General features: G+C 37.5%; 1 protein-coding gene across 1 annotated transcript in view; it reads left to right on the forward strand.

Annotated features, from left to right (window-relative positions):
- The window catches only part of PPARG (peroxisome proliferator activated receptor gamma), a 119,247-nt gene that overhangs the window by 75,654 nt on the left and 19,695 nt on the right, over positions 1-23,898 (forward strand). The window contains 4 exon segments of the mRNA XM_030570807.1: positions 828-997; positions 6,734-6,872; positions 17,534-17,733; position 21,985. Of these exon segments, the coding sequence (XP_030426667.1) occupies positions 828-997; positions 6,734-6,872; positions 17,534-17,733; position 21,985 (510 nt within the window).

Here is a 23,898-nt window from a genome sequence, read left to right on the forward strand (position 1 = left end):
ATTATCTTTATTGCTTTGTTGTTCTGTTTCCCTATTCCTGGAATGTAATATTGCTATGAGTTTATAATCTAGTAAAATCAATGTTTCATTTTTATGTCCAACTCTGTAGATTGATGAAGAGTTGCCATATTTGTTTGTATTTGCTAAACTTTTTTAAAATTATAAAGGGCACTTTAATTAGTAATTTTCAGAAGGGTCAGAAGTAACAGTAACCTGCCTCTGCGGTTGAACTATATTTCCCAATACAAAGGTAAGTTTCTTGAGAGCTACGTGGCTCTAAAACACCAGCATAATCTTTATTTGACCAAATTATCCAACTGAGTAGCTCAAGTGAGTAGTTGTTTTTTAGACCTTGTTAGGGATTCCAATCCCTGCCTCCCAGGGCTACTGCTGCCCTAAACTTGTTGTAAGTACCACACACTCTTTGCGGAGTGAGGGATGGAGGAAGATTAATGGAAGGCTACTATGTCAGGGAATAAATATGAAGTCCCCACTATGAAGGACAATGATGTCCCCAACCTCAACCAATTTTGCACTACCAATCTAAAGACTGGATCAATAGCCCCTTTCTGCACCAGACCCTGCCATCTTCAAGATTGTTCAGCCTCATTCACAACCTACTAGATGGCTGCTTGTGGCTTGTAGCCTTTTAATGAGTTAATATTTACATCTGTTTATCATTATTTTACAATTAAACAGGACAGAGAATTTTGGCCCTATTTACTGTGGTTGTTATAATGAAAGTATTGGTCACTATTTCTTGACATCTTATTGTACCTTTTAAAACAGATGATAAAATAATCTTTTAAAATCTCTTACATATGCAGGTGCAATCAAAATGGAGCCTCCTTCCCCACCTTATTTTTCAGAAAAAGTTCAGTTGTACAATAAACCTCCTGAAGAGACCTCCAATTCTCTCATGGCTATAGAATGCAGAGTATGTGGGGACAAGGCTTCTGGATTTCATTATGGCGTGCATGCATGCGAAGGTTGTAAGGTGGGTTGTCCCAATAATGTCTGCCTGAAATAAGAACATTCTATCATTTCCACATTCTCATTTCTTGACTGCTGCCAAGTATTCCAGGTTGGTCACCTTAGCTGTGCTACTGAATGTCCCTAGAAAAAGAATTCCATTCTACTGATTTTAATAGAGTATTAATGGACAGCAACACTATATTCAGATATGCTGAAGGTCCAATGGCCATGGAATTAACATATCAGCTGTGTCAAGTAGAACTGTTCTAACACTGAATGTGTGTAGAGTAGTAGATTCACCATTGTTATTCCTTTTCTCCAGGAATGAAATCATATATTTTCTGTCCTAATTAATATAAGTTTGGCTAACTTAGTAATGTCCCCTTTAGTTTTAACCCAGCTATTTCTCTGACCCTGACAGATGGTGCATCATTTTATTCCTCCAGGATTTCTCCTGTGTTTATCACTAATGTCAGTTAGCATGTGGATTACCTGTGAACTCTGTGTGAATTCTCAGAAATAGGGAGTCTTTCCCAAATGTGCTCTGAATCCAAAGTTTCTCAGTTAGCTCTCCCATGCATTTGATCTTTGCTCTAGGAGTAGAGATTTTGTTTGTTTGGTTTGGTTTTTGTTTAGCAAGCCTGGATAGGGTTTTTTTTAATTATTTTATTACAGTTTTTCATACAGTACAAGGAGAAGCCACACTATGAAACCAGCACTGAGTTATGAAAGGAGGTGAGGGGGAGGGAAAGGAGAAACATTGTTTAAATAATAGCTAAAATGTGATATAGAAATCCCAATGCTCACCTCGTTTCACATGTGGTATCAGGTGACCTTTGCAATCATACCTTCTTTATGTGTCCACACAAATATGCATAAGAACATAAGAACGGCCTTACTGGGTCAGACCAAAGGTCCATCTAGCCCAGTATCCTGTCTTCCAACAGTGGCCAATGCCAGGTGCCCCAGACGGAATGAACAGAACAGATAATCATCAAGTGACCTGTCCTCTGTCACCCATTCCCTGCTTCTGCAAAACAGAGGCTAAGGACACCATCCCTGCCCATCCTGGCTAGTAGCCCTTGATATACCTATCCTTCATGAATTTATCTAGTTCTTTTTTGAACCCTGTTATAGTCTTGGCCTTCACAACATCCTCTGGCAAGGAGTTCCACAGGTTGACTGTGTGTTGTGTGAAAAAATACTGCCTATTAATACTGTTGCCTGTTAATTTAATATGGTGGCCCCTAGTTCTTGTGTTATGAGAAGGAGTAAATAATACTTCCTTATTTACTTACTCCACACCAGTCATGATTTTATAGACCTTTATCATATTCCCCTTTAGTTGTCTCTTTCCCAAGCTGAAAAGTCCCAGTCTTATTAATCTCTCCTTAGGCAGCAGCCATTCCATACCCCTAATAGTTTTTGTTGCCCTTTTATGAACCTTTTCCAATTCCAATATATCTTTTTTGAGATGGGGCGACCACATCTGCATGCAGTATTCAAGATGTGGGCATACCATGAATTTATATAGAGGCAATATAATATTTTCTGTCGTATTATTTATCTCTTTCTTAATGATTCCCAACATTCTGTTTGTTTTATTGACTGCTGCTGCACATTGAATTGATGTTTTCAGAGAGCTATCCACGATGACTCCAAGATCTCTTTCTTGAGTGGTAACAGCTAATTTAGACCCCATCATTTTATACATATAGTTCAGATTATGTTTTCCAACATGCATTACTTTTCATTTATCAACATTGAATTTCATCTGCCATTTTGTTGCCTAGTCACACGGTTTTGACAGATCCTTTTGTAGCTCTTCACAGTCTGCCTGGGACTTAACTATCTTGAGTAGTTTTGTATCATCTGCAAATTTTGCCACCTCACTGTTCACCCCTTTTTCAGGATCATTTATGAATATATTAAATAGGACTAGGCCCAATACAAATGTCTAGGGGACAGTACTATTTACCTCTCTCCATTCTGAAAACTATTTATTCCTACCCTTTGTTTCATCTTTTAACCAGTTACTAATCCATGAGAGAACCTTCCCTGTTATCCCATGACTGCTTACTTTGCTTAAGAGCCTTTGGTGAAGGACCTTGTCAAAGGCTTTTTGAAAATCTAAATACACTATATCCACTGGATCCCCCTTGTCCACATGCTTGTTTACCCTCTCAAAGAATTCTAGTAGATTGGTGAGGCATGATTTCCCTTTACAAAAACCATGTTGACTATTTCCCAACAAATTATGTTCACCTATGTGTCTGACGATTTTGTTCTTTACTATAGTTTCAACCAGTTTCCCTGGTACTGAAGTCAGGCATACCGGCCTGTAATTGCTGGGGTCACCTTTGGAGCCCTTTTTAAAAATTGGCATCACATTAGCTATCCTCCAGTCATTTGGTACAGAAGCTGATTTACAGTTAGTAATCCTGCAATTTCACATTTGTGTTCCTTAAGAACTCTTGGGTGAATATCATCTGGTCCTGGTAACATATTACTTTAGTTTATCAATTTGTTCCAAAACCTCCTCTAATGACACCTCAATCTGGGACAGTTCCTCAGATTTGTCACCTAAAAACAATGTCTCAGGTTTGGGAATATCTCTCATATCCTCAACTGTGAAGACCGATGTAAAGAATTCATTTAGTTTCTCCACAATGCCCTTATCGTCCTTGAGTACTCCTTTAGCATCTTGATCGTCCAGTGGCCCCAACAGTTGTTTAGCAGGCTTCCTGCGTCTGATTTACTTAAAAAAAAATTGCTATTACTTTTTGAGTCTTTGGGTAGCTATACTTCAAATTCTTTTTCGGCTTTCCTAATTATATTTTTATACTTCATTTGCCAGAGTTTATGCTCCTTTCTATTTTTCTCACTAGGATTTAACTTCCAGTTTTTAAAGGATGCTTTTTTGCCTCTCACTGCTTCTTTTACATTCTTGTTTAGCCATGGTGGCTCTTTTTTGGTTCTTTTACTATGTTTTTTAATTTCGGGTATACATTTAAATTGAGCCTGTATTATGGTGCCTTTAAAAAGTTTCCATGTAGCTTGCAGGGATTTTACTTTTGGTGTTGTACCTTTTAATTTCTGTTTAACTAACCTCTTCATTTTTGTGTAGTTCGCCTTTCTGAAATTAAATGCTATAGTGTTGGGCCGCTGTGGTGTTTCCCCACCACAGGGATGTTAAATTGAATTATATTACGATCACTATTACCAAGTGGTCCAGCTATATTTACCTCTTGGACCTGATCCTGTGCTCCACTTAGGACTAAATCAACAATTGTCTCTCCTCTTGTGAGTTCCAGAACTAGCTGCTCCAAGAAGCAGTGAATTAAGGTATCAAAAAACTTTATCTCTGCATCCCGTCCTGAGGTGACATGTACCAGTCATTATGGGGATAGTTGAAATCCCTCATTATTACTGAGTTTTTTATTTTAATAGCCTTTCTAATTTCCCTGAGCATTTCATAGTGACTATCAACCATCCTGATCAAGTGGTTGGTAATATGTCCCTACTGCTATATTCTCATAATTTGAGCATGGAATTACTATCTATGGAGGGCAGGGGACTGGACTCGATGACCTCTCGAGGTTCCTTCCAGTCCTAGAGTCTATGAGTCTATGAGTCTATGAGATTCTATGCAAAACCATCTGGATCACAAAGGATACAGAAGTATGGTCTTGTGAGATTCTGAAGAATCACTCAGTAAAATATGAGATCTGTGTTCTGTTTAAAAGGGCACTGTCATGTAAAAAATGATGTATTTAAAAGAAATTGCTCTTCATATAGCAAAAACAGAAATTTATATTAAAATTGGAAGGATTTTAAAATCTAGTTTAATTTTTGTTATTTATGCTATTGATTTATTTTTCAAATTTTTCTCAGTTTGGTCAATGAAAAGAGATTGGGTCCCAATCCTGCTATCATTGAAGTCGCTCATAAAATTTGAATGTATTCTAATGGAAGCAAAATCAGGCTCTTACCCAATTTAATTTTTTAGTCAATCTCTAGGTAATTTAATATTCAGTCTATATTACACTGATTTGCATTTTATACCCACTTTGCACAGTTGTAAATGGCTACACAAGATCAAAGGGTATTGGTGAATCAAGCCCTATGACTTTAAAAATTCATTGACTCTCTTTCAAAGCACCCACGGATGCCAGCTATGTTTAGAGTGTACAAGACCTATGGGATAAGTGAGTGCTGTAGGGCTACACTGTCCTCAGTAATAGGGGATTACAGAGGTACAGACTTGCTCTGGTGTTAAACAAAATCTCTAAAGATTACATTGTGAATCTACGAGAAACCCTTAGAAGAGGAATACCTCTATTATCCATTACTTACAGTCAGAGTGAAATATATAAATAAGAAGTCAGCATAGTGCTTACAACTGAGCTGTGAGAAAAACTAGCTGTAACAAGGAAGGAACTGTAATAAACTTGGACATGCCTTATTAAAATAAACTGCATGTGAATGATCTGAGAATACAACTCTAAACCATGAGATATGACCAGCAGTTTAATTATCGGCAAATATTGCACATGCCATGTGCACTTAGTCAAAGACAATCCTAGTCTAATCCAGCAAGTACAATAATCTCTTAAGAAATACACTGCCTTTGGACTGTCCTATTGCTACAATGTAATGTAATTCTTTAAAAATCATACATGTGCATTCATTGGATATTATTTACATTGTTCCTAATCAGCAAAAAACTTACATCTATATGTAGAATTTAGAATGGATGCTAAAGTCTAAACAACCATGTAAACCAACATATTTTTTCTGCTTGTGTTTCAACCCCATAAGGCTTCAAGTAATAAAAAAGTGTTCTGAAAAGACAAGATTATGAATGTCCATAATGACCAGCAAAAATTTGTCTCTTTACAGGGCTACATTGCACTTTGCAGTAGTTATCCTGGCTATCATACTAATTTTAGAATTTTCAGGTGCTTGTATATTTTGAGGACCTGTAAATCCAAAACAATAAGAGCAAACTGAACATTACAAACATAAACAGATCCTGGAAATAAATATTACAAAAATAGTTTAGCACTAAAAACAGACAAAGAAATAGAATAAATGAAGGAAAATAAATATTCTATATGTACATGGGCCTCCAACAGTAAAAAGATTTGAAAATAATGAAGAAGCAGAGTTATTTAGAGAAAATAACTAAACCAACAACTAGCCCACAATCTTATGATTTGCTTGGGTGAGAATGATTTGCTTGAATTAAAAGAATTGGAAGATGGAAATTAAATTATAATGTAATTAATAGAGAGGTATGAGTTCAGATGAGGCATAAGCAGCAGGGGCTTATGAGGTCCTGTTTTTCATGCAATAAAAAGAACTGTGAAATAAAGACAGAAAATATATGATGCAGAAGTAGAATGTCTTTCTTCATGGAATATTTTATGTTTTTCATGAGGGACCAGCAGAAGTTCTTTAAACTGGAGAGTGTGCAACCCATCCAGATGTATTTGCATATCATTCTTTTTTAAACTCCTGGATTCAGAGAGTGGATTGGGTTTGCTATGATCCATAGAATTTTTCTTACATCTGGTAATTAGTTCTGATATTTTGAAAATGTGCAGAATCTTCAAATGGGAAAGTTCTAACACACATTCTTAAACTAAGGTAGCTACGGTATATTCAATGTAGTGGAATTTGCCTTTCAAATGAGGCAGAGGCACTGAAAGATGTTTTAAACTAATCCTTTTCCATGCCTTTATTTTTATTGCAGGGTTTCTTTCGAAGAACAATCAGGTTAAAGCTAATCTATGACAGATGTGATCTGAATTGTCGCATTTATAAGAAAAGCAGGAATAAATGTCAGTATTGCAGATTTCAGAAATGCCTTGCAGTTGGCATGTCACATAATGGTAAGTACATGAATTGTCAGCACATATTGAAAAATATAATATTTTATCTGAAAAAAATCACAAATTAGATTATTATTTATTATTTATACTGCTAGAGGCCCCAGCCATATTGTGATAGGCACTGCACAAGCATACAGTAGAACCTCAGAGTTATGACCACCAGAGTTATGAACTGACTGGTCAACCAAACTCATCATTTGGAACTGGAGGTATGCAATCAGGCAACAACAGAGATGAAAAAACCAGCAAATACAATACAGTATTGTGTTAAACATAAACTACTAAAAAGATAAAGGGAAAGCATTTTTTCATTCTTCATGTGCTCATCACTAGTGCAACTGTTTATCTTGCTTTGCTTCACTGTATTACTTCTTGTCTAAATTGTGCTGTATTCCTTAACACACCAGCCTTTTGCATTTAGGGCCAAAACGAGTGAGGATTCACCTTAATTCTGGAAAATGTATTCTGTGGAGTGTGGAACTTACCAAAAGTGTGTAAATAATAATAATTTCAATTTGCTGCACAGAACACCTATCCAGATTTGGTAGCATTAATGATAATAAAGTCTCCTCACACTAGGACATTAGATGTGCATAACTGTAAACCAGGTGGTCACACCCTATTCTTCCTCTTTCTTTCTGGTATGTGTAGAGCTGGCACTGTTGTCTGGAAGGAGTGTGGAATTCCTTTGCACACCCATTTTAGAGTTGCCCTCCCACCACCTAGCTTGACTGCTGCGGTTCCTGATCTTTGAGAGCTTTCTGTAGCCTCTCCATAGGCAAATATAATTGCACATGTGAATGCCAAACAGCATTTCCTTTTTGTATACCCTCTGGATTTAGGCTATAAAGAAGTGTACAATTTTACAGGTGAACCCTTTACACTATGTAAGCAGATAGCACTGAAATCCTAGCATAGTATGATACTGTTCTGTGGTGCAGGAAAATCTAGAAGGTTCAAAGTCAATTTCTGATTTCCTATGAAAATACTTATTTCAGAATCTTTGAAGGGAGAGAGCCATATCCCATATGAAGATTCTTCACTCTTTTTTCTTGGCAAAGTCAAGTAAAAACAGGAATTAAATGTCATAACATAGAGACTTATGAAATTCTAAGAGTAAAGAATTACAAACATGACTGGGAAAATAATTTCTCTGTGGTTTTTTTAGGACTTTCATTATTATCAGTATAAAAAAATTAGTGTGCTGTTCCCAAGAGGAAAGCTTAACTGTGGTTTCTGAAGTTAATACACTGAATTCAGTGAATACATTGGTATGGGAAATGTTTTCCTAATGGAAAATATGGTTTTCAAGTTTCTGGGATGCAGCGGTGACTCTTAAAAATAAATCTCATTTTGAAAATACTTCTGTGGGTATTTTTATAGTAATTTTACCATGTTCTCTGGGGTTGGGAGGAACCTGCTATTATTATTTTCAAGACATGTGCCAGATACTCTTGTAGATGAGGGATATGACTTCCATTAATGTCAGTGTGAGCCACGTGCATGTCCAAGGGAGAATTTTGCCAATAGTGTATATTTTCTTCTTAAGGGATATCTTTCTCTGTTTTGCTAGGCACAATATCTTTATACTGATCTGTGGCAGAAGGTCCCCTTGCCATGTATAAATTAAAAAATAGATTTGACAATAAAACATTAAATTTGTGCGTTTAAAGACAAAGCCTCATGCTGTGAGGACATACAGGAATGCAAAACTGGACTGGAAGCCACCACATACACTGGGCCTCTTTCTGATCTTTTTTGCAACAGTGTGTACGGGAGTAATGCCATTGAATTTCTCTGGATTTTATACCCATGTAGAATGCGACTCATTGGGTCTGAAGATTCCAAGCCATGAAGATATTTAGCATCAATATGTTATTGCAAAATATAGAAATAGCTCGTGTTCAGGAGGGGGGATCATAACCACATTTTGTACCATCTGAGTGGAGGTTAAAAAAGTATTCTCATGTTTTGGATGTTGTTTTCCTTTTCTTCTCCATCCGTAATCACTAGACACTGTTTAACCCACAGTTGCTTATCTTATATTGCTATGTATCGCTCATCAGGAGTTCCTGTAATTTCAGTCAGAAGCTTGCTTAAATTTTCTTTCTCATTGAAATTACAGTTTACACAAAGTCAGCTCCTGTAGAGAGAAAAAGAATACATATGGCAACTTCATTTGTAAAGCACTACGTGGCAGCAAGGGGAGGATGAGTATTGTAGCTTTGTCCAGAAAAACAGAGAATAAAAAATAATTTATCTTGATGTGGCATCTTACTCTCATTAGAAAATAGGAACTACAATTAATCGTATCTTTAAAAAAAAGACATTTAATATTTGCAGTCAAGCTGACAATAGGAAATCAGAGCCTTTCCTACTTCAAAATATTCTTTGAAAATAAATATCAAATTATATACAGCTTCCTTCATGTGTCATTTGATATGTTTTTCCCCTATGCCACTGGAATTTAACTCTAAATTAAATTATACATAAATACATTCACATTCATAAAACCATAGGCATATCCAAAAATGGATAGAAGCCTTCAACCTTATTGATCAGCAGAGAAACAGTCTCTCTTATGACACTTTTTCTTGTAATTTTTATGCAAACAGCCTTTATAACACTTTGATAAAGCATTTCTCCTTGACCAGTTCACAACCAATCAAGCTCACCCAAAATTTCCAATTTATAAAAAAAGAAAAAAATGACCATTTATAATGCAACTTCATTTTCCACAAGGCTTTTTGACCTCTCTTTGTAAATTATATATTTTTGAAAGAAGCAGAAACCAAACAAATTAAAATTGGAAGTTGCAAAGAAAAAATATTTTAAATACAAATAGCAATTTAAAAACTAAAAATAATACTGTAGCACTTTTCATTCACAGATCTCAAAGGAGATCTCAAAGTATCATTATCCCAAGCAAAAGAAAATAAGTGAAATGTAAAAGAATTCATCTACTCAAAACAATTAACTGTAAATAAAATCAAAGTTAACTCCTGTACTACCTATGGACATATCCCTAGGATAATGCAAACACTTGTCCATTTCTGTTAGTAAAGTACCAGGATTTAAAGTAAGGTATTGGTGTCCATTTGTTGAAGATACATAGCCATAAATATATTTAAATATCCTCATTACATCAACGGTATTCTTGCCAGCAAGTTAAAGAAGTACAAGCTGGATGAATGGACTATAAGGTGGATAGAAAGCTGGCTAGATCGTCAGGCTCAATGGTTAGTGATCAATGGCTCCATGTCTAGTTGGCAGCCAGTATCAAGTGGAGTGCCCCAAGGGTCGGTCCTGGGGCCAGTTTTGTTCAGTATCTTCATTAATAATCTGGAGGATGTCGTGGATTGCACCTCAGCAAGTTTTCAGATGACACTAAACTGGGAGCAGTAGTAGATACACTGGAGGGTAGGGATAGGATACAGAGGGACCTAGGTGAATTAGAGGATTGGGGCAAAAGAAATCTGATGAGGTTCAACAAGGACAAGTGCAGAGTCCTGCACTTAGGACAGAAGAATCCCATGCACTGCTACAGACTAGGGTCCGAGTGGCTAGGCAGCAATTGTGCTGGAAAGGACCTATGGGTTACAATGGACAAGAAGCTCGATATGAGTCAACAGTGTGTCCTTGTTGCCAAGAAGGCTAACAGCATTTTGGGCTGTATAAGTAGGGGTATTGCCAGCAGATCGAGGGATGTGATCATTCTCCTCTATTCGGCATTGGTGAGGCCTCATCTGGAGTACTGTGTCCAGTTTTGGGCCCCACACTACAAGAAGGATGTGGAAAAATTGGAAAGAGTCCAGCGGAGGGCAACAAAAATGGTTAGGGGGCTGGACCACATAATTTATGAGGAGAGGCTGAAGGAACTGGGATTATTTAGTCTGCAGAAGAGAAGAATGAGGGCGAATTTGATAGCTGCTTTCAACTACCTGAAAGGGGGTTCCAAAGAGGATGGATCTAAACTGTTCTCAGTGGTAGCAGATGACGGAACAAGGAGTAATGGTCTCAAGTTGCAGTGGGGGAGGTTTAGGTTGGATATTAGGAAAAACTTTTTCTCTGGGAGGGTGGTGAAGCACTGGAATGGGTTACCAAGTGAGGTGGTAGAATCTCCTTCCTTAGAGGTTTTTACGGTCAGGCTTGACAAAGTGCTGGCTAGGATGATTTAGTTGGGGATTGGTCCTGCCTTGAGCAGGGAGTTGGACTAGATGACCTGCTGAGGTCCCTTCCAACCCTGATATTCTATGATTCTATGATTCGAACAGTTTTACCTCAGAACTTTTTAATTCCATGGTGCTGCTAGTTTATTATATATTTTTGCTGGGAAAAATAAACACAATATAAATTGTTCATGACTTTACAAGAGTGAAATACTAATAGGCATGCAGGCTGTCCAGAGGATTCAAGGGGCATGGGGCAAAGTGGGGGAGTTGTGGCGCCTATACTCACCCGGTGGCAGTCCGGGTCTTCGGTGGCATTTCGGTGGCAGGGGGCCCTTCAGTCACTCCGCGTCTTCGGCAGCACTGAAGGGTCCCCCGCCTCCGAAATGCTACCGAAGACCCAGACTGCCACTGGGCCAGGACTTGCGGGGCCTTGGGCAAATTGCCCCACTTGCCCCCCCACTCCCCGGGTGGCCCTGTAGGCATGTGTTATTTCAACAGAGAGCTGGCGGCATTACACGATGTTATTTTGCAATGAAAATGACTAATATAAGGTCCTGTTCTTTAAACACATACATGAGTAATATCACTGACTTCATGGGACTGCTGCAAGACTAACTTCTACTCACGGGAGTCAAGGTTTGCAGGACTGGATCCATATTTAAAAACACCATAGTATTGCTGTGCTTTAATTTTCTACTGCAGAATCAACAACAGGCTCCTTTCGTGAAGCATCTGTACCAACAGTATCTGTGCAGTGACTGATCGTTATATGGGAAAGCTGCCATACATTTTCAAATTAAAAATTGTGTCATACTGGTTTGTATTAATGTTCTTGAACCAATGAGCATTAACCATTCACTGGTACTGGAAGTTCTAGCAAGGTCCTTATTACCAGTATGGTTTCTTTTTCAGTTTTAAAATAGTGTTATTAGTCTTAACAATAGTATTATTTGTACAGCTTAATGGCAATTATCCTCTCATAGAAAATCAGTCTCCATTTTGAAATGATCATATTATTTCAATTAAGTTTTTGTTTGCTTGTTAGTTTGTTTTTTTGTTTAAAGAACTATATTTATTTCTTCTTAACATACTCATAAACTGATTATAGCTCTGAGACACTGCTCAGTCAGCATGAGAGAGTTTGTTACTTGCCTAAAATAAAAAAAACATGTCCTTAGGAACTAGACAATTTAGGACAACTGTGTTGTCTTTTAATCTCAAAATACATGTACACATCCTTAAGTGAGTACAAACAAAGGCCTATCTACATTCAAGAGAGTGCAAATTTTAGACACTATAAAGGGACCAACTAACCAAAGTATAAGCAGGTTAAATATTGCTTGGTCTGATCAAAATATCTGCGGTAAGCAACTCTATTTTAATAAAGTAGGTTTTCCTAGTCTGGATAGACCCTAAAATGTAAGATCAGTTAAGTGACTTTCAGTTGAGATTTGGTGTAAAAATCTTGACACTGAGGGATTATCAAGTGACAAAAATAAAATTAAATCCCATTGTTTAAAATCTTGGAGAAGGGTATGAAAATTTTAGAGCTAAGTGAATATTTAATGTAGCCAGGGGAAGTATTATAGTGTCCATTTTTCTTCTCCCTTTGTAAAAAAAAAAAGTCTGTATAAAAGGACAACTTTTGCTAGTGAGATTTCAAAATCATTACTGTCATCCTGCAATCCCTGACTCCTGAGAATAGTCTCATTGAAACCAGTGGGACTATTTGTGTAAGTGAAGGATGGGGCCTCAATATTTGTATCCAGTAGAGCTGTATTTCTTAGCCACGCTTTATTGCTGTTATTTTTTAAAGGCAATATCATGCTTCAGGAAGTGAGTTCATAGCATTTTGTCAAGTATCAGAGGGGTAGCCGTGTTAGTCGGGATCTTCTTCTGCATCCAACGAAGTAGATATTCACCCACGAAAGCTTACGCTCCAATACATCTGTTAGTCTATAAGGTGCCACAGGATTCTTTGCCACTTTCATAGCATTTGTATCTGATATTCTCAGATTGTTAAGGGTATCATGTGCCTTGTTATGAATGTTTTGTTTACAATACAGCAATATAGTTTAGGAACAAGGGAATTACCAGAACAGAACATACAGTTTGTTCATCTACTCTGGTATTCTGTTTTCAGTGGTGATTAGCACCTACTCTGGATAGGAAGGTAAAATACCTTCTAAGGTCCTGTTCTTGTGAGTTGCTGAGTATCTCCTGTGAAGATACTCCCACTGAATTCACTCCTATTCTTGTCTCAAGAGGCAGTCCACACTTTTCAGAATTGGGCTCTTAAATACATCCAGCCGGTGGCACCACATGCACTGTTACTACATTGATGAACACATTATGAATATCAATATCCATATCCTGATGCATGAGTTTCTAACAGTAGATATTTTGTATATGTGATTAATGCTACAGCTATTACACACACGACTACTGATTTAAACAAATGTGCTGTTCTGATTTTCCTTTGCATCCAAGATCCTTAATTTTAACACCAGTATTGCCTCTTATTTTGCTTTTGGGAGTTAGAAAATGGCCTTTAGTAACCTGCCAGACCTCATTTAAGATGTATCATCAGTTTATAAATCCTTCTTTAAAAGAGAGGTGAGGGGTAGGGAAATTCGAACTTGTTGGCAAAAGCCCTGAAAAGGCACCAGAGCATTGCAAGACTCTTCTTTGACATGGTGAGGCTCTTGCAAAATGAACAAATATGTTTAAAAAGTGGATAAATTAATCATAAAACATAATCCTACTAGTTGTCAGAAGTCTGACACTATTTAAAGCTTATTAAAGGACAAAGGAGACTTTAATGAAAATGTGAATTTCACAACCACTAATCACTCTCGTTCCCTGTTTAAAATGTACAGAGGAATCTCAGAGTTACGAACACCAGAGTTACAAACTGATTGATCAGTCGCACACCTTATTTGGAACCAGAAGTATGCAATCAAGCAGCAGTGGAGACACACAAAAAAAGCAAATACAGTACAGTACTGTGTTAAACGTAACCTACTAAAAAGATAAAAGTAAAGTTTAAGAAAAGATTTGACAAGATAAAGAAACTGTTTCCGTATTCATTTCATTTAAATTAAGATGATTAAAAGCAGCATTTTTCTTCTGCTTAGTTAAGTTTCAAAGCGCTATGAAGTCAATGTTCAATTGTAAACTTTTGAAAGAACTATAACATTTTGTCCAGAGTTACGAACATTTCAGAGTTACAAACAACCTCCATTCCCATGGTGTTCGTAACTCTGAGGTTCTACTGTATTTTATTCGCTTTTCGTAAGCCTTTCATGCCCCTAGCAAGAGTCTTAAATGTCATGTTGGGTTTGGTTTTCCTTATGACAATTTTTGTGAAGTCATATGGTATAACGTACCTTGTGTATAAAGGCTATCTGTATTATGAGTATTATGTACACAGTATTACACTTTACCTGTAATATAATGAGACTAATTGGACCCGTTTTATTAAATGTGGCCTTGATGACACAATACCAGAACACATCTTCATTCATAGAGCCTACACAAGTGAGACCTAAAGCGTTATATAACAATCTAATATGAGGTATCATTGTATAAATACTGTATAAATACATTAACATCTTTGTTATATATATAAACAAATCATTAGTACTGGTCAGTGATTAACAGTAAAGCCAGAAAAACAACATTTTTTATAAAACCTCAGAACATAGAATCAAAACATGTCAAGTCTCCGCTGTGCTACAAAGCTCAAAAATGATGAATACAAGGAAAATCATAATCTGGGAAACTTTAGATGATTCAGGATAAACTACTCTAGCATATTGTCCATAACCTCAGTTTTATGATTCCTGATATAAATAACTTGCAATGATAAATAAGAGTTTCAAGATTTCTTGATACACAAGTAGTATCAGCAGAATATTGTTCAATTATAAAACCGAAGTCCCTGCTTTTAATTACAAGTATTTATTTAAGCACTTTGGACTGAATTCGTCTCTGATATTGTCTCAGTGTTGATTTCAATTGATTTCAATATTCCAGTGACTTTAATGGATTTTCACTAGGTATGAATCTAAATTCTTTTGTTAGTTTGATGAGTAATTTTTTCTATCACTTGTCTTTACTGTCCATCCGCAATTCTAATCTCTTCCAATGAAATTCTCTTGTCAGTAGAAGACCCATGCAATCCCCTCCTGCTATAGAGACCTCAATTTTCCCCTTCTCATGTGAGTGTGGGATGGAACAGTCACACAGAAGGGGCTCTGTTCTTCCTGGGCATGATCCAAAGCCCACTGAAGTCAACAGACTCCCATTGACTTCAGTGGGCCTTGGATCAAGCCATCTGCACTGGGAAGATGGGCTACAGGCCAACTCTCAATGTGCCAGCAAACAAGATGTCTGTTTGGGGCCAGGTGAGGCAAGAAGGCATTGGATACATTCTTATTCACTTTACAGTATCTGGTAGGTGCAGATTAGGGGTATGGGGGGGCAGCAGTCCAAAGACTACAATGAAGTCTGTCCTTAGGTTGATACAAGATAGATTTTGTTCCCACAACCATTACACAAAATACCTACCCCAAAACTGAGTACACATTCTTTATGCAGGGTTTGGGTGTTTCTCCCTGACAGAACTGTGTTAATCTCTTTGAGCCATCATTCACACTGCGTCATTCAGATTCATGTGTGGTACTTTTTTTTTCTTTAAATCTTTTAAAATATGGGATTTTGGAGAAAGCTTTTCCTAAGCTATAAGAAATCAAGAGGATTGGCAATCAAGTGTCACTGGAAACTGTTGCTGGTAGCTGACTAAGTTCATTTACTATCCCTGTGGGGGGAAAAAGACGGTAATGTGGACTCCACTCCAAAACAAATATAAATTGGCAATTATTCAGATGTTTCCATATGAAGAAATTGTAGGCAGGGGACATATTCAGGAAAAAGTCTAAATATAGCATGCTTTAAGTGGTCCCTAATGACCTGCCAGGTTCCCTTCCATTCTGATTTTATTCTGAAATGTGAACTCAGGGGACACTCGCAGAGATATGAGATATGCAGCATGTTTCTCTTGGTGATGGATTTTATTGCAAGGGAACTGTGATGGAAATGTGAGAGCAAACAAGCCACCTCTAGCATGAAGTGAGAGTCAGTCAGTGATACAGGTGTTAAATGGCTTTCATATGCTTCTGGGTCATCAGAGATTATTTTGAGTTTATGAAAATGCTATTTTTGGCCCAACAACGCCAGTGTAAAAAGGAGTTTCTCATAACAGGAAAGAGGCAAACATAATCCAAAGGAAGTGTCCCCAGTTTAGCCATTTGGAAGTACTAAGCTAATAATGTTTTTTTACCTTTAAAGGGAGAAGATATTGACAATTGGAAAATCTTTATTTATAGGGTTTTTTTTAACCTGTTCCTAAACCAAGACCACAAATTTTTTTCTTTGTTTTTTTGGGGGGGGCGAGGGGGTGGGGGGCAATGACTTTTTCACTTTGATGCTCTTTCTATCTTATTTTCTTAAAGGTCATGTAGATTTAATTCCATTTACTGAAATCTATATATTGTAAAAAATAGTCTGTTAGGAAACATATCTTACTGGCTTCTTTGAAAGATTTTTCAGAATCATTGCCCATGTGTGTAAACAGTCTTTGGAATGGCACGCACTTATAAGTTGTAAAGATGTGTGCCTTACATCTGAGTTGGGTAGTTGTGAGGTATTGTGAGTAGGTAAGTCCTTCGCCACTCTGTCAATACAGCACACATACAGACAGAGTTAGCATTTAAATCTCACCCCTCTAGGGTTTTCCTTTATTATTAACTTAAGGGCAACTAGCAACCTTTTGTCAAGCTGCCTTCTAAAATTGCTGTTTCTAGGGATTTTACATGAAAGACCTCCTGTCTGACCCCTTAATTCCTCTCAGAATAACATTTTATAGTACTTTGTATATTAATCACTATATAGATATTAACTACTTGATTCTAACAACATGTCTGTGAAGTAAGTAAGCATTTCCTTTTTGCCTAAAATCATACAATGAGTGAACCAGCATTAGAACTCAGAACTTCCTGACTTTTAATCCTGCACTCGGTCCAACAGACAACACTGTCTTTACTTAAAGGCTCTCCATTTTTTATCCTCCTGAGTTGGGGTTAATTAGACTCACCTACTCTGACTACTGGATGAGTCAGAAGAATAGCTCTGCATTTCTATGCAGGCTCCCAGAACCTGACACCTTTTCACAAGGACATCCTAGCTGACTGTATGGGTATCCAGATTGTTTCCTCCTTTTAGTTTTGTTCTTGTGACAATTCTCTGAACCCTTTCAACTGCTTATCTACTCTATTGGATGTAATCATTTTTCTGCCTCTTGTCTAAGCACTCTGAATGAAAATGAAACTCTGGAATGCTCATTATGAAAGGTGACAATATATTATTTTAAAAATATATTTGTGTTTAAATGCAACTGTGACTAATGTAACAATTTGTCTTCTTCAGCTATCAGGTTTGGGCGAATGCCACAAGCTGAGAAGGAGAAGCTCCTGGCAGAGATTTCCAGCGACATCGACCAGTTAAACCCAGAGTCGGCTGATCTTCGAGCCCTTGCCAAGAACTTGTATGACTCATACATAAAGTCCTTCCCTCTGACCAAAGCCAAGGCGAGGGCAATCTTGACAGGAAAAACGACAGACAAATCAGTTAGTTTTCTCTGTTTTTTTTTTTTAAGTAAATGATTTACCACATTGACAACACACTAAAAAAAAACCCAACCCTTTGCTGTTGGCAGTTACATATTTCAAGCTGTGTCTGAAACACAGGAAATGTTTTTAGATAGGATAAGTAAACATAATTTGAAAAATCTCCAAGTTCACCTAGTAAAATACTTGAAATCAGTACAAGAATTTGAAGGTCATCTTAACCTTTTTGTACTCCTCGATCCATTCTTCTATTTCCCCTGTCCTCCACCATAGTTTATCTTATACATGATCTCTGTAATAGGTCTATCTGTTAGAGGATAGGCAGCAATATTATTGCAAGCATCCATACAGTAGTGTATTACCAGTACCAGCTGTGAACCCAAGATATATTCTAAACCCATGTAGTTAAATTATGATAGTCATACCCTACTTGGTTTCCACTTTGTAAGTATTGAATGATTCATGGAACCAGCACTGTCACCCACTCCCCCCAAGTATACTCCATGTTCCTAAGATATAATGATGAGTTCCTGAATTTAAGTTAGTTATCTTGGTTAGTTCAGTATCCTGTGGTGTCAGAACTTAAATTTTAAGGACTCACATTATAGGAAAATCTGTGTAATTTAGCAATAAATGTATATATATTTGTGGGTTCCCTTGAAAAATGCAACATGTAAAGATCTTTTTTTATTATACAGCAATATCTCTGTAAATCAGTATAAAAGTATTCATCTGGGACATCCTATTAAACACAGTGAAATTTTGTTTTATCATCATTCAACTACATGGGATAAAAAATTTTAAATTTAAATTTTTAAAAAATAACAGCTATTGGTGTTGATGTGTTTCCTTAGGCTGAGTATCAGGGAGTTTGTTAGTTAGGACCGCACTGAGGCCAATTGATTTGATTTTCTTTGATATTTTCTAAGGCAGGAAAGAATTTCACACTTTTTGATTGCTACTGAAGGCTTGTCTTCACTGCAAAGTTAACTCGAGTTATAATTCAAGTGATTCCCCAAACTCAAGTACCATCCACACACAAAAACCCTTCACTCAAGTGTGGCAGTGTTTTAACTCAATTTGGCTGGCCCCTCAAGAGGTATAGGCTAAAGCATAATTTGTCACTTGCTAACATGACTGTTCTGTAGTGTGGACTCAGGCTAGCTCCACTGTAATGTTGCTAGTCCTCCAACATCTCCCTACATGTGCCCAGGATAGACAACTTATCACACAGTTCACTAGGAAAGAATTCATAGAGCGGTTCAGCTTCCTGCAGAGCAAAGAACCATGGGATACTTCCCTAAGAATTTTTAGTGCCACATATGAATAAGTGTAACACCTGTGCAGACATAGCAGCCCAACTGTTATTTTGCAACATGCCCACTCTCTCTCAAGCTAATCTAACTCAAAAGCAGTAACTTGAGTGTAGGTAACTTAACTCTGCAGTTAAGACATACCCTAAACTTGCAAAAGAGGCAGTGAGAACAGTTATAATCTGAACTGCCTTGGTATTAATATGCTTAGTAGAAATTTTGCTTCTATGCATGTATCTGATTTGAGAAGTGAACTGTTATATGGATCAAACCCATAGAAATCAGTCAGGTATAGAATAATCATCAAAATGGGCATTGCCAAGTTGATCCTTACACTTTAAGAAGCTTTGCATGCATACTTTATGAATAATTATAAGAAATAGAGGTGTGTGAATCATTGACAACAAAATTAAGAGTGTTGAAGTTTGCCAGATTTTTGCACTGTAATGTGAATAAAAAATTAGTGCACTAAAGTAGGCCTATTATGAAACCAAAATATTTTCATTGAGAAAACACATGAAATAGTCACTTCATGTGGGTTTGCATCTGAACTTTAACAGCAGCCATTATGTCTGCTGTGTGACATGGATGTTACTTTTTCTTTCCCTGACCTACGTCACACAACTGAGATCAGAAAAAAAAGATAAGTCTTTTACCAAGACATTTGTGTGTCTCAAATTTCTTGCACAGATTACAGCATGTACAAAATATCAGGTGCATATGACTAAGTGAAATGATGTTAGCAAGAATTTCACTAACAATATTTTGCTGTTTTTTACTGCCCTAATAATATCACATTTCATTTACTGTATTTTCTTGCCATTGAGGTCTAATTAGCCAACTGCAGTGCCTCTAGAAAATAGGCTTACACATTGGAATATAGTAGAAAAGAGGGAGGTGCTGCAGAATCTGTGTACAGCTGGCCTTTCCAACAGGATATCAGCATCTAGCAAGAAGAAAACAGTTGCTATGCTAGGGATATTCTGGTTCTGAATGGGGTACCATATGTACAGTGATTATCCCAGGCAGAGGTTGGAGGGGAGAATAGAAGTTGTGCATATAGTACATTTCTCCATGTGTATATGTGGTATTTAAGTCCTTTCGTCCCAGCCCTGCTGTTTCACTCTGCAGCTGCTCTCTCTGCCTTTCTTTCAGCTCCCTCTTAAGCTTCTCACTATATTGCAGTAAGCAGGAAAGCAGCTGGCAGAAGGAGCAATGAGAAAGGGAGGGAAAAGGACACCAGCAGTTCTAGACTGCTGCTCTTCAGGCATGAGAGTAGCCCATGTAAGTAGAGGGCAATGCTGAAAGGAAAGCAGTTTTTTTCCCCAACCTCTCTGTATCCTGAACAGAGGGCAGAGAAGCACAGCGGTAGTTTCTTTGTGACTCGTGTCCCATGCTTTGGCCGTGGCAGGAGAATTCAAATGGAAGGCAGGCCAGCCAATTTCTTTTTCTTGGAGAGAAGGTTCTGACCTGAGAAACTCCACCACTTGTAGCAGTGCAATTTTTTTTTTAAATTAGGAAGTAGAGCAGTTTTCCTGATAGCATTTGCTCTCATCCCATATGTGCCACTGTATTAATCAACAATGGATAAGGATGTTGTCCAGATCTTTCTACTAAAATAACCAGTAGTGAAACATTTAACAGTATCAGCATTTAAACTGTTAGGTTTCAGAGTCAACACCTCACTGAGAAAAAGGGACAGTTCAGATCTTTCTTAAACCCTGATTCTTATCTCTGTTTTAAACTCAGTGCAGTTATTCTTAATTCACACACCAGATTATCTAAGATCAGAAATAAGTTATTGGAGCTATTATTTATATCTCTCTAGAGACTCTGTCAAAGACTACTGCGTTGGTCCTCAATAGGGTTATCAAACCTCCAGGATTGTCCTGACTCTCCAGGAATTAAAGATTAATCTTTAATTAAAGATTATGTCATATGATGAAACCTCCAGGAATACATCCAACCAAAATTGGCAACCCTAGTACACAACTAGAAGGTTTTCTTTCTGAGCAGTAGGGCGAGGAACTATTTTTCAGGGACTGCTTAAATCCTACATAATTGAACAGTGTAAAATGTTGGGGACCAAAGATCTCTTCCTAGTTGCAAATTTGCGTTGCCCCCTATTTATAAAGGATGTTGAGAGCCTTATTTAACAGATAATTGTGGTAGAATTAATTAGCTGACTCAAGGGCAAGAGTGGTCTGCCAGGTTGTAGTAGCTAACATCCAAGCCATCAGAGCAGAATCAAACTTAATTATATTGTTTTTTGTCTTATAATGTATAGTGCTGATTTTCCAATTTCTTGCCTCTTAAAAAGAATCTTTATGTATTTTTTTTAAAACTGGTCTCATTCTTCCATGTTAAACTCTGTAAACCAGAGTCTGACCTTATTTATGCTATTGTATGAAACAGAGTTTGAGTCTAAATTGTGTGAGTTTATGTACTAAGAATGCCACCAGCTATTCTTACATGCTTAAACTGATGCAATTAGAGTTAATATTAAACCAAGCAACTGTCTGCTTTATCTAATGTGTTCATGCTGTTTGGACATCTAAACAGCATTGACTGAGGCTCTGAACCTGCAAACACTTATGCACACAAATAATTTTATATATATGAGTAGTCACACTCAGATCAGTAGTAATACTCACTGGCGTAATGTTATTCACATTCAAACACCCAGCATGCCCTGGGCCCAGTGTAAAGTTTGAGCAGGAGTTTTTAGGGGTGAACTCTTCTTCATTTGTTCCAAATTTGTGGTAGGACAGCACATTCACAATTTTCATTCTGAGATATACTCCAAAGCTGTGTGAAATCTGAATGAACTATACTGCTATGCTTTATTGGGTGGTTAATTAATAACTATCTGGACTTTGGAAGTGACTTGGTAATACCTGAATGTTATGCTGATGCAATGCTCATGCAATGTATATAGCGTACCATCACATGATGTTCTATTTAAACCAATCACCAGGCTAGAGTCTGCCATAAAACAATACATAAATAGACAAACCCCTATATAATTGCTACCACTTTTCAGGCCGTGTTTACATACCACTGGAAGAGTGGATGCACTCAGTAAATAATGATTAAAACTTTTATATTATTTGTACTGTAATGGACTTTGTGCTATGGAACATCAAACTGTTTACTATAGGCACAGTTTAAATTTATACCTTTTTTTATTGCAGTAGCATCTGCGTCACCTGAAAATGATTGGCTATGCTAAGGTAGTATGTGGATTCTAAAATTACTAAGTAACAAGTCCTCTTCTGGAATGTACAGCGCTCACCAGCCATGGCAAAATGAGCTTCAGGTTACAGAGTTTCATTTGAGCCTTTAAATTGCATTTTTTCTTGGCTATTGTCAACGCTTTTTGTTTTTCATTCTGTAATATGAGTGGGCTGAGCCTCACTGAAGTATTATTATCAGCATAGCAGAACAGTAAGCAGGGAACAGCTGTTCTCCATGATAGGGCTAGCTCAGTGATTTGAGCATTAGCCTACTAAACCCAGAGTTGTGAGTTCAATCCTTTAGGGGGCCATTTAGGGATCTGGGGCAAAAATCTGTCAGGGACAGATTTGTCCTGCTGTGAAGGCAGGGGACTGGACTCAATAACCTTTCAAGGTTCCTTCTAGCTCTATAAGATAGGTATATCTCCTTACAATAAATTATGTTTTTTCTCAAATTTGGTGCTAGAGGAGCAACTAAGAATCTCAGACTATCAGGGTTGAAAGGGACCTCAGCCCACTGCTCAAAGGGGGGCTAATCCCCAGACAGATTATTGCCCCAGATCCCTAAATGGGCCCCTCAAGGATTCAGCTCACAATGCTGACTTTAGCAGGCTAATGCTCAAACCACTGAGCTATAACCTCCCCTGGGAACTGACCCACTAGTAATGAAAGTAGATGTTTAGTAAGCTACATTTGTTATTCCATCCAGTTATTTATATGAAAAATATTCTGCTGTTGCCAGAACTGGAAGAACATGCAATAAGCCTTGAGACATATCTATCCTTTTCCTATGTGCTTTCACACATCTTGAAATTTGAAAGATAGTGTCATAGCACTGTAGGCAAACAATTAGTGAGGTATTTTACATTGTCTTGTATTTTGACTGAAACAAATGGCCTGTTGCTAGGTTTGTATTTTGACTGAAACAAATGGCCTGTTGCTAGGTTTGCCAGATGGTCACTTTCATAATGGCACAACCAGTTTCATTTTAGGCCTTGTCTGCATAAGAAAATTGTGCTAATTTAACTAAATTGGTTTAGAAACTGATTTAATTAAATTGGTGCAACCCTCTTATGTGGATACTTTTGTTTCAGTTTTAAGGCTTGGTCTACACTAGGGGGGGAAGGGGCTCGATGTAAGATATGCAACTTCAGCTAAGGGATAGCGTAGCTGAAGTTGACATATCTTATTTCGACTTATCTCCCATCCTCGCGGCACAGGATCGCCATGGCACAGGATCGCGGCACAGGCCATGGCTCCCCCATCGACTCCGCTTCTGCTGCTCACCCTGGTGGAGTTCCGGAGTCGACAGGGATGAAACGCGATATATCGATTCCCGATAGATTGATCGCTACCAGCCGATCCGGCGGGTAGTCTGGGCGTACCCTAAGAGTGCCTCATGTCAGTTTAGCTTAACTAGGCTTCTAAACTGATTTAATTAAATTGAAACAATGTTCTTATGCAGACAAACCCTTACAAGTGAATTGTGTGAGCACAGACCCCATCTACTACTACTATCGTTGAAATTGCTTTTAAGTCTCTGCAGCCAGACTACAAGAAGTTAAATCTTTAAGAATCAGTGCCCACAGAAAATAACTTGTTGCATTTGGAAGATA

The sequence above is a fragment of the Gopherus evgoodei genome, chromosome 7 (genome assembly GCF_007399415.2).
Source record: "Gopherus evgoodei ecotype Sinaloan lineage chromosome 7, rGopEvg1_v1.p, whole genome shotgun sequence".
NCBI classification, from domain to species: Eukaryota; Metazoa; Chordata; order Testudines; family Testudinidae; genus Gopherus; species Gopherus evgoodei.